Source organism: Coturnix japonica, chromosome 16 (assembly GCF_054131305.1).
Source record: "Coturnix japonica strain WE chromosome 16, WE-NBRP24, whole genome shotgun sequence".
Classification (NCBI taxonomy): Eukaryota; Metazoa; Chordata; class Aves; order Galliformes; family Phasianidae; genus Coturnix; species Coturnix japonica.
In genome coordinates this window covers 220,786-233,036 of record NC_140678.1, presented here as the reverse complement: position 1 = coordinate 233,036, position 12,251 = coordinate 220,786, and the positions used below count along the sequence as shown (strand labels likewise).

The following is a 12,251-nucleotide window of genomic DNA, read 5'->3' as shown; positions in this document are numbered from 1 at the left end:
ATGGCTCTTTGATTCTCTGAAGTGCAGCTCAGATTGAAGTAATCACCAGTCCCCATTGAGGACATAGTTTCAGCCTCAGCCTTCCCAAGGTAATGAATGACAGCATATCAGAAAATAACTTACCAACACAATTCTTGCCATCAGGGGTGATTTCAAAGCCAGCATTGCAGATACACTGGAAGCTACCATCAGTATTAACACAGCGTCCATTTCTACACATTACTCCATTCATGATGCACTCATCAATATCTGGTAAGGAAATAAACATAGGAAATGCCTCACCAAAAGAAACAGCACACAGAAGGGAACAGAGGGGTTGCAGGTTGCAGTTTCCCAGCGCTCAAAAACATGCTGAAAAGGAGATAGTGATGAGCTCATTTTTGTGGCCAGGAGGAAAGATCCAGGAAGAATTCAGCTTAATTTTCAACTAAAAGATTTAGATTGGAAAATCTTCACTAGAAACCACTACTTCTACATTAATACAGAAATTCCTCAAAATCCTCACTTTTTTATCAAGAGAAAACATAATCTAAAAGTAGAGTTGATCTCTTTAAAAGGACTCCACAAGTTCCTGGACCGCTGTTAGCTAATTCTATGGTAGATAAAGGCAGAGGAAATTGCTTCTCTCAAATAGATCATGAGACACAGCTGATAACTCAGCTGAGTGGTTCTGAATGCCATCACACACCTGGCTGGGAAGTTGTTAGGTGCTGGGAATTTGTCACTGTTTTTCCCCTTTACATTCTCCTTTCATACCTAACTCCCTGATAATCCTGCTGACACTGGTGCAGCACACAGAAAAGACATACCTATGCAAGCTTGTTTTGTTGGGGTGCTCTGGAATCCTTCATGGCACTTGCAGTGATAGGAGCCAGGTGTGTTCACACAGTCACCATGCACACAGGGGCTGCTGGAGCACTCATCTACATCTGCAAAGAGAAAAGCAGAAACCTGTGAGTCACCATCATGCAAGGAACTCACACAGTGCTTCCAGGATAGTGTAGCTTCTGTGAACTGCTGTGTCCATCAACAGCATGGCCAGCAAGGGAGAAAGCAGTCAGACTGTGCTGGGGAGCCAAGACCTGGAGCTGCTGGGAGGATAAAGCCAGTCAGACCTGAGTACACAGTTATGTAAAAAGTATAGATAAAGAAAGAGATCTGCAGTTGGGAGACTGGACAACTTATCCTCTTGTGTTTCTTTTTGGAAACTCCATCCACTGAGCAAAGCAGAGGGAACAAAATTTTGCTCTACACTGGGACGATGTTTAAGCAATGTCAAGTAGCTAAGCCAACAGCAAGGTTATGGCTACCAGAGGAAGCTGTCATCCTTGTTGGACAGATAAATACTTCCCATCTTCTTCCAACTTTATTAGCTGACATGAGCCCAGTGCAGCCTCTCATGAGGAACTGTACAGAATGCAAGCTGTTGGGGCAGCCACTTGAGGTGGTATCGGGAACAGGCATGGTGCTGGGGCACACTGTGTTCATATCTATCCAGCAAATTTCACTCACCAATACACTCTCCACGCACATCCTGCTTATAGCCCATGTTGCACTCACAGCGGTAGCTGGATGGAGTGGGGATACAGCGTCCATTCAGGCACAGATTAGTGAAATGCTTGCATATGTCAATGGTCTGATTTAAAGTTGCAGTTCCTGGAAAGCACAAAAGTGGCATCAGACAGAGAATTACAGCTCCCTTCCTTTTACTGTCTCCGTGAAGCAGGATCACTAAGTCCACCATGATGCTGCAGGCACAAACCCAACTGCATCAGAACTCTCTGTGGGTGCTGTGATACTCAGTGTACTCCCACCCTATGGGTATGCTTAGGATTGCACAGCAGACACAAAAGGGATTAATATTTATTGACATCCAGTGCACTTTTACGAGCCTCAGATCTTGGCAAGGAGCTACATAGAGATGTGTATAAAAAGAGTGTCTGACACAGTGGGAAAAACATTTTGTTTAGGGGAAGCAGAGAGGGAGGCAGTGATGTGAGAGCATCATTCCTGTTTGGTAATTAGAAAGTTATTCCGCACTGGAGCCAGCTTCAGCTTCCTTGCTCTGCCAGGAGACACTGTTTGATCTCCTTCTGGGCTCAGTATTCTGCACAGCATTAGTGTCACAACCCATCACTCCCTCAGTGTCAAAATAAACCTTGTATCTGGCTAACAGCACTAGTGCTCTGCTCATGTGTACACGGCTGAGGACAGGGCTGGCACACAGGCAGACATGCTGCGTATGTTCTGACACAAGCAGCCAAACCAGGTCAGCAGAGTAAGACAGTAATTTTAATTACCAATGCTTGAACTTCCCGGGCCCATTCCAGGCAGGCCTGGGATTCCGCCTTGTCCATTTGCCCCATTTGGTCCGATGCCTCCAGGGCCGTTAAGTCCTGGCCCAACACCATTGGGCCCAAATCCAGGAATTCCTGGAAAGTTCCCAGGGAACCCTGGCACGACTGGGAGTCCTTCGATGCAAAGCCTGCGGTACTCATCTGAAACAAAGCAGCTGCCTTAGTGCTTGTCCAAGAGTGCAATAAAACCCTTCCTGCCTCTGCCAGAGTGCAGAGAACAGAAGCAGAGGGATGGACAGGCACACAGCAGACAGGGTGGGTACTAATGGGAATGTGGTAGGTTGGTGAGGAGGGCTGTAATGCCCAACACACTAGAAAAAATTGTAAGATTCAGCCTTCAGGGTGTTAGTGTTCTTGTGGTGTGTTGGGCAGCTGGCACCAGGAGTTCCTTTCAAGCAGGAAAGGACAAGACACGGAAGGCTGCCAGACTGGGACTGTAAATCTCTGTCCTTCCCGGAGGAGGGTTTGCCAGTAATAAAGGAAAAAATGCAGAGAGATACAGATAACTACAGTGTTGTGCCTTCTGATGGCCTCCCAATGCTTGATCTCACTGTTGTTTGGCCGAATTGGTTATGGTGTTATGGTGAAAGCCATAGAGAGCGAATGGGGAAGAGAAAGGGGATAAACTCTTGACTCAGCTGAACTCATCCGGCGCACTTTCAAATGAATGCCAGGAATAAGATCCATCATTCCCATGTGATATTTCTCTGGGTGTTATGCTGACAGTTCACTGTGTCTGTGCATCCCTGGGGTGTCACCAGGATAACAGAGCCACAAGTTGGCCACAAAGGTGGAGAACCTTTGTGTTGCACTTACCGGACCCCCGGACAGGGCACATTTCTGGAGTCTGACCAATGGCCCAGCAACGTCCTGAGTCACAGCAGCACTGCATCTTGGTGTATTGGCCAGGGAGGTCCCCAGCACAGCGGCCCCCAATCAGAGCAGAGAAACATGTCCCGACCCGTTGGTCTGCAGAGAGGAAGAGGAGAAGGAGATAACTTAGGGTGACTAAACCAGCAGGTTCTTCCTTAGCCATTCTGCAGCACTGAGCTCAACATTAACCATTCCTCTAATCGGAAACATCATCCACCAAAGACTTGCAGAAGGACAAACAGACTTGGAGAAGGGAAATTTGAGCAGGAGAGATCCCATACACCCCTTCTGTTCTTTAGTGGGATGATTGCTGTCATAAAGGCAGTGATACATGGTGACAGCCAGCCAGGTAATGAGCAAGAAATGATTTGGAGAATGTAACCTTGTTTCTTACAAACAGACATTTGCTGACAGGTTTGAGAAGGCAGAGAGGTCACTCTAGTTTGAGTAATGAAGGGGATGGTAAAGCCCTTGCTCATCTGGACAAATGTTTGTTAAATTCATCTGTCTTTGCTGCAATTTGTAATAATCTCTCTCAGAAATGAAGGCCAGAGCTAATTGAAAACCCATCCGGAGCTGCCTTGGGCAGAGGCAGGGGTGGATGGAAAGAACAGTGGGTCCCGGCAGTTACTCAAGGCAGTAAACGTGCTGATGTTACCCAAGGAAAGATAAGACACAAATCTCTGTCAGAGCTTTGCTGCATTATTGGGAAAAAAAGAGCAAAGAAAGCAATGTGCTGGAGTGCTGACGTGCAATGTGCTGGAGTGCTGACTTGCAGTGAACAAGGGTGACATGATGTACATGACTGGAAATGTATCTGGAAGTATTTTTTCATTTGAAACCTATACTTTAAAACTGTTCTTTTTTAAAAAAAAAAGAAGAAAAAGAAAAAGAAAGCTCACAGCCTGCTAGAGCTGCCTGCAAAACACTGAGTCTGTCTTTTAAATGAATGAAACTGTTATGAACTCATGTGGAACTGGATTCCTTATGTCAAGCACAGGTGGTTGAATCATTCAATGAATATTCATTTCAAACTATGGTGGACTTTCTCCAGCTACAACACTGTTTGTGTTCTCACTGAGGAAGGCAGCTAATGAGATCTGGGATCAACTCAAGCTCACTGTCTTGCTGTTTCAGCTGCAAAAACCACAGGAGATTATTCAAATGCAATAAAAAGATGTTTACTAAAAAGGGAGGGGAAGAGGATGGGAATATACTAAGGTTGCCACTGTAAAGTCATAGCATAGGCAGTGTGGGTGCCCCATGATATATGGGCCACATGTGGCCCTTTCCAGTGTAAATATCTGAGAGGTAGCAGCCTCTTCTGCTCTCTCCCAGTGCTGTTCTAACGGTGGCCACATTATTTATTAACCTTCAATTTTGCAAACAATTTCTTTGATTGATTTCACAGAGCATAATTCATGGGTTTAAACTCTCAAAATGAGCACTAAAACCCCTTCAACTGATATAAACAGGGTTTGTGAAATATGGACCCTGGGGCAACAGCACTTTATAGTAACTGTGCATTTTGCCAGAAAAAATATTGCCTATCCCAAAATGTGACAGCACACTAGCTCAGGGAAATGGCTGCAGCATGATGCATTGAGTTTAGGCACAGTTACAGTTCGCTGCAGCTAACTAAGCCCTGGGCTATTTTTAAATGTTGGCTTTCTAATTTTGTTTAGTTTTCCTTCCTTGAAGCACTCAGTTTCAAGGAAAGCAGAGAAATATTCCTTTGACTCATCAGCCAGCCATCACACCCCTCAGGGCTCATGGCAGGGCCTGGGAAACAGCAAGGAAAGGAATTCCATTCTTGTTAAAATCAGGTGCCCAAACAAGGTGACTCATATGTTATACTTCACAACTTCTTTCTGGAACGGTAACATGATTAATTTGTATTGCAGATTCTTGGATAAAAAAGAGCTTGGAAATTCCTTTTTTTATTTTTTTTTCTGTATTAATTTCCAGGTCTTTTGAAAGAAATCTGTACCTAGTGCTTTCCACTGAGCTAAAAATGATGCTTGCTTTTCTTATAACAGTTCCTCTTTATGCATCCTTGCCTTTCTAAAGGCAAATTAACTTGTTGAACAGTGAAACAGACCCTGGGATTCATTTTGACTCAAGTGAGGGCCCCTGCTGAGAGCAAGTAAACAGAGAATTGATCTATTCGTTATAGCAACTGTTGTCTATTACAAAGAGAAATGGACCATCAAATATTTAGAAGGCTTGTAAAGGAATTTTGATTCGTTAAACATGCAAGATTCATTACAGGTTCTGTAGTCTGGAGGCAAAGCAACCCGTAAGCCTGGAGAAGGCTTGCCTGGACTCAAGCCAGTTCTGGAAAGCTTTGAAATAGAGCCAAAATAGAGCCAAACCGAGACCAAGTGAACATGTGTGTATGAGCTTGTCAAGTGGCACACACTGGCCCAACCAAGTCCTTCATGTAGTCTACAGGATGAGGGCTGCAAGACAGTCATTTCCATATGGGCCTGGAAATCATATTGTTGCCAGCAACTGCATATCATGGTTGGAAGGTGGGCTATAGGATAATGTGTAAGAGCTTTCACAGCAGCTTTGTGAGCTGACAGGCTCAGCATGTGTGCAGGAATAGATGCCCCCAGTGCACTGCCCCATGCTTGGGAAGCACCTCCTTCTCTTTACTGAATAAGGAAGGAAACCAGACAGCCAGCTCAGTGCAAAGCAACTCAGTCTTGAGAGTCTGAGTTCCATGAGATGAGGCAAAGTGAGTCCTAAGCCCTGCTGACTATTAGCTTAAGGCAGTAGAAATTTATGAGCCATTACCTGTGGTCTAAGCAGGAAGGAGGAGGAAATGATAAAAGTCACAATTTATTTACATTGGTTATGCAAACATCTAGAACAAGCTCTTCTGTTCCTTCACCTCTGCAAAGGAAGAAGATGAATGTGCAGTTGTAGAATGTTCCCCATTACCAGGCCCCTCTTTGCTCCAGGAAGACCTGTAGGAGTTCTCTTAGACCTACACTGAGCCTTGCACTGATCACAACCACACTCTGTGCCTGCAAATTCAGTGGCAGGGAGAGGAGTGATGCTGGCTGACATCTAACATAGTAGAAAAGGGGGTAGGAGCACAAGGATCCTTCTTGACCTGCTGTAGGGAGCCTGACTTGGTAGGGGAGTTGGACTTGATGATCTCTGGAGGTCCCTTCAAACCCCTACAGTTCTGTGATTCAAACTGACCACTGTCCTATCCAGACACCTCCTACCTCAATCCTCCTTCCAGCGTCCCCAGCAGGACGCCCATGAAACAATTCAAGCACTGCAGTGATGTACATGTAACAGACAGAACACAAACCCAGCATTTTCCAGCTACTGCATGAATAATATGTCCTTTTGGAATGATCTATGAATCATCGTCATGGTGTGAAGTCTGGGTTTCACAGCTAGTTAGCATCTTACCAATGCAGCGGGATCCATCGTGGCTGGTCATGAAACCACGTGGACATGTGCACACGTAGCTGCCTGCTGTGTTGGTACACTCTCCACCATCACACACGCCGGAGATTGTGCCACACTCATCCACATCTAGAAAAGAACAAACCAACAGGGATTATGTTTCCTTGCAAACCATTTCCTACCTGCAGCATGGCTTCTGGACCAGAGCTGAGACCACAAAGGACAGCTGCTGTGTTAAGGACTGCCACGGGATGCTTGTGTGAACTACAGTGATGCATCTCAGAACTAAGTAAGAAACTTCTGGATGAAATGAGTGTGGGCTACTCAGAAGGCTACTGAGCCTCTTCCTGTCCAGAGTGAAAGTGAGAAAAAAAGAGTTAGGAAGGAAATGTCTGACTGTAATTGCACAGTGCCATGCAGTGGCTAGTGATGCTAATGCAGGACTGAAGACATATGGGAAAAATACACAGCAGAAACAGGTGGGTGATGTTACCTCTGAAAGACTATTCCTAGACGTCACAGCTCTGCATGGTGCCAGCTCTTATAACAGGATATTAATTACATGGAGTGGTTCTGAGTCTAGGGGAATGACTCAAACCTGGAAAAAGCTGTCTGACATTAAGGGATTTGCAGGACTCAGTTCAATATCTATGCAAGAAACTGTGGGGATGTGGCTGGATCATAAAAACAAGAAACACAAAAATGATGCTGACATTACAATGCCCTACAGTCTCAAAAATAAAAGATGAAAGGTGAAATTCAGGATGGAATCAAGTAGGTAGTTTTATAATGATAGTAATTAAACCTTTGTTTTGGTACCCAGGGAAAGGGCTCTCCAATACTCAGGCTGAATTTAACTCATCTAACTTAATGTCTAATATTAACTGATTTTCTAATTAGTTAATTAACTGATTAACTAATTTTCTCCCTACAATGGCAAACAGCATCTCCATAGTTCTCTCATGTGGCCTGACCTTGCTTCTCATGTCCATGTCATCAGATATCAAGAGAGAAAGATGGATTCTTATTTGGTTTCTTGGTAACTCTGAAATTATACTTTCGAAAGCATAATTTCTGCTACCTTTTACACAAAGTAAAAGATATTGCCTTTGTCCTTGCAGTGTTCTTTTATCTCTTTGATGTTCAGAGTCCTTGCAACAGATTACATGACTTGATACCTGGAAAGACAGTAATGCAAACCTATAGAAAACACTTCCCCCACATGGGCCCCTGCAGGGAATGAGATTTTATCACTACAGCCTACCCTGCCATTTAATAACAGGCCTGTGTTTGGTTACAATTTGCAGAACACTCGAAGTGGAAGACCTTTATAAAGCAAACGCTGACTGTACTATTAGAAATAACTATTTAAAACATCCACATATCTCTCTCAAAGTTTGCCATGTCAGAGAGGTGGAGGCCAGATGACATTGGTACTTGGAATGTCAGTCACCCAAGAAAATGTACCATGTTGGGAGAAACAGCAACTTGTATACAGCAAATGTATTCCATTCTTAAGGGAAAACAGAGTTCATTCAAAAAAGTTAAATGAAACTGCAACATTTTTTCTTTCCATTTAAAATCCTTGCTCAGATGAGATGAATGTTAGCAACAGTATCACCAGGAAAAAAAAAGCAAATGTTTCTTAAGACAACTTTTATGCCCCATACTTTGAGAAACAGAGCTCCAGCCTTTGTTTTTCTCCACCACATCTACCTTCTTTAGTATACTGAACCGCCCAAGAGTTTTGATTCATTCAGTGCTGAAGCCCTTGGGGGAGCTTCACACGCCTTGACAGACACATATGTGCACCTCTCATGAACACCCAGCTGCCAGTTCTGGCTAGGGAATTCTGCCAACTTCAACCTGGCTACTTCATGACTTTTCCAACTTTCTGCTAAGAATTAAAGCAATATTCTTTGCACTCCACTCTTCAGACAACGGCAGAATTCATTGTAAACGTTGATTTTGGATTTGGTCTCCCATTTGCTGGATTAGACTTGGCCTGATCACTTAACGCTGAAGATGCTGGAAGCCAAAGGCTACAGAGCTTCAGAAAGAGAGCTGCAGCCTGCAAAGCCCATCCAACTCGGGTGCCCACAGACATGCTGAAACTCCAGCCTTCCCATCTGCTAAAAATACAGGAACTGATGAAGAAAACATCTCTGTGTCACGTAGCAGAGGTCATGCCTCATCAGCCCTCTTCTCGTGCACCACACAGGACTTTTAGGCCTTCCTTTCCAAAAAGCACAAAGAAACCACAGAGGAGAGCAGCACAGTCCTCCAAACCATACTAAATCCATGGAAATGAGCTTTTAATGGATATAAACAATGAGCTCTTTTGTAGACATTTTGTAAGAAAATTGAAAACATGCTAATAAAATGGCTATCGTGTTCCATTTGGGAGGAAAATGGGCTGGCGCACCCTGTCAGCTCATGGAAAGTACAGGAAAACTCCCTCCAATTTTAAAACATGAATGAGATTCAAAAGAGTAAAAAAAAAAAAAAAAAAAAAAAGAGCTTTGTCTTCATCAGAAAATTCAAAATGTTGATTGGTTGTGACAAGAAGACTACTGCAGATTAGCCCTTAGGGATATAAGTAACATCTAATGTGTCAGTCTACAAATGCTAATTAGAAAGGGGTTAGTAAAAAGAGGTGGGCTTTGTAATTAATGGATCTATTCCTCTTTGGCCTGTGTCCTGTGGATGCAGATGACTGTCAAAAAAGATCTGTCCTGGATGGATATAAACAGAGCTTGTTGCACACAGCATACAGTGCCTTTCACCTCCTTGTCTGCTTTTTGTCTACTTGTACCTTATCATTCTAGAACAATTTTGGTTGTAGGACACATTGCTTCTGGGGCACTGGAAAGCATCTTGGGTGACACATTGGCATTACATACTTCACTGATAACAGAGCGGGCTAGGAATCTTGTCATGTAATAGAGGAAATGCTATTAAGAAAAGAAGTGAAATCATTGGATTTAGCTGTTAAAATTATGAAAGGAAATGATTTACTCAGCCAGTGATTTCACCCTTGAGAACAAGTAAAGAAATTGTTCCCTTAAGTATAATCTTACAGTTGCTTAAAGGATATTTTAAGATGTTACCCTGTGTAACAACCTTCCTTCCCTTTGATTTTTTTGATAAAGATCTTTGTATAAGGAAGATATCTGATTTCAGGTAGGATGTTTTTCTTCATTTTGTACCACCGTTTTTGTGTTCTCCACAACAGTTTTCTTCCAGAGCTGTTAAGAAATTAGCTTAACAGACGCACACCCTTCTTTCAGACCTCACACACCTCTTTTGGTGGTCTCTTCAGCAACTGAGGAAAGATAAGCTATGGAACAGACACTGTAGATGCTGGAGATGTCTCTTTTTATGGTTGTTCAGGAAGGAGAGTGAAAGGAAGCTGTTTATGGCTGCATCATGCTATTTTTGCAGGCATTCTGGGAAGTGAGGACCCACGCAGAGGCCCCTTGCATCTGGATGACAGATTCAGACAATGGATTGTTTTTAATCTTGGTGTATAGAAAATTCCAGCTAAACTGATTTCATATGTGCTTTGTCTGGTCCCCTGCCAGCATGGGTGAGGCAGACCAAGGCAATGAGAACAATTTTTTTGCATACTGAATTTGGGCCCATGGTTCTAGTACAACAGCCCAGCCTTGGCTCACTGACTAGTCAAATTTCTTAGGACATAATTTGATGTGGGGAACTGGTTTGTTGCCTGAGATCTGTGTTTAAGGACTGTTTGGGATTTTACCGTTTCCAAGTCCACGGGCGCTAGAGAGCTGCAAGAAACCCTCCTCTTCAAACTTCAGAAAGTCTCATGGCATCCTGCCAATAAAAATCCACCAACACAGATGTTTTCTCAACATAAAAGACTGTCCAGCCCCCATCAAAGATTAACCTCCATAGCTGTGTCTCACTTTGGAAAAGTTTTTCTGAAGGGCTGAACCCAGGTCGCATGGCATGCATTGACACAAACACTGTTAGAATATTACCAGCAGTGAGTATGTCTGAATATGGAAACAGTCACTTGGAAATAGTGATTTTGTTGTTTTTTATTTTCCCCCCGAGAAGTGACTTTTAGGAGGAACCCCACAGGAAACACATGCTGCAAACCCACAGTGTTAGGAAGGTGGGTTTTTGGCATCCTGACTGCTTCTAATAGCTAGCTACCCACAGCTCTGCCGCTGTAAATAACTTTGCCACCTGGAAACAAATTCCAGGTTAAACATCTGGATTCTAGTGCATTCATCATCCCTTGTCTTCGTTACAACAGAGCTTTGGACAGGAATGAAAGGCAAGTGTAATTCCTGAAGCCCAGCTAGGTGGGATGCAGTTGCACGAGCACAATGAACACATTCCATCCTTAAAATGGCATACACAGGCCAGCAGGGTTTCATTACAGTATGTGAGAAAGAGCTTTCATATTCAAGACAGGGACAGTTTAATGTTGTTTTCCTAGTTATTTGTCAGATGTTTGGAAAACGCAACAAGTGTTTATTCCTCTACTTCTGAGAAGTGCAGCCTGCCTGGCAAGGCACAAGAACTGCTGCAAAACATTTTGGGACAGCATGTTCTTCCTAGAGAGGTCTGCACACCTCTCAGAGAACAGCAGTGACAGAGAAGCTGCTGAGGTTGGACCCTAAGGAACTGAAGCTAGGCTATCAAAACAGCATTCAGTGCCCAGATTGGTGGCACTGTGAAGGATAGCACTGAACATACACAATTCTAGTCTGTGCCCTACGTTTTATAGAATCATCACAGAACAAGATCATAGAATGTCCTGGGTTGAAAAAGAATGCCGTCAGACTTCTTGATTCAAGAGATGCTGTTGGTAGCCATGCTTCTGACTGGCAATACCTGCCTCTGCCACTGAATTTTTGTTGGTACTCAAAGACAAAGTTCAGGTTCTGGCCAACACATCAGTTTGGAATAATATCACCAAGCAAGTGAAACACTGCACTCATTTGCTCCACACCTTCATCCTATGAAAACAGGTCTTCTGCAGTGCAGAGATGTTATTTCTGGTTGTCATTCAGTCACCGTATGAGCCAGTCAGAGTCCATGCCAGACTTTCAGTTACTCTACTGAACTACTGGCACCAAGATGCAAAAAGATAAAAGACCGATTGGATATAAAGGAAATATACCTCACCATAACAGTGGTAACACCCTGGGACAAGAACTCCAAAAGGACAGGTCTCAAGCTTTCAAAACTCCATCAGAAAAGGCCCTGAGCAATATGATCTAGCTTTGAAGCTTGCCCTAATCTAAGCAGAAGGCTGAACTAGAGACCCCTTCTGCTCAATGAGTCTTGCGTTGGAACTAAAATAGCCTTCAGAAAACATCTGTAGGGGGAAAAAAACCACACACACACACACACAAAAACAAACAAACAAACAAAAAAAACAAACACAAAACAAAACAAAAAACTGAACAAATTATTCTGAGTTTAAGAGAAAGTTGGATAAGATCTGTTTCTCATTTCCTTGCTTTGCACCCCTGGAAGCAGATCAGGAATTCATACTGCAGTGCATTCTCTGACATGCTTTGATGCTTGCAGAGCCCCATCCAGCTT

The 12,251-nt window shown here is 43.5% G+C and overlaps 1 protein-coding gene across 1 annotated transcript in view; it reads right to left on the bottom strand.

The window, feature by feature from the left end:
- LOC107325586 (fibrillin-2) overlaps window positions 1-12,251 on the bottom strand; it is a 61,735-nt gene that overhangs the window by 28,243 nt on the left and 21,241 nt on the right. The window contains exons 9-14 of the mRNA XM_015886618.3: window positions 6,666-6,791; window positions 3,174-3,326; window positions 2,301-2,498; window positions 1,513-1,656; window positions 810-929; window positions 124-249 (exon numbers count right to left, since the gene is read on the bottom strand). Coding sequence (XP_015742104.3) covers window positions 124-249; window positions 810-929; window positions 1,513-1,656; window positions 2,301-2,498; window positions 3,174-3,326; window positions 6,666-6,791 — 867 coding nt within the window. The remainder of the gene's footprint in view (window positions 1-123; window positions 250-809; window positions 930-1,512; window positions 1,657-2,300; window positions 2,499-3,173; window positions 3,327-6,665; window positions 6,792-12,251) is intronic.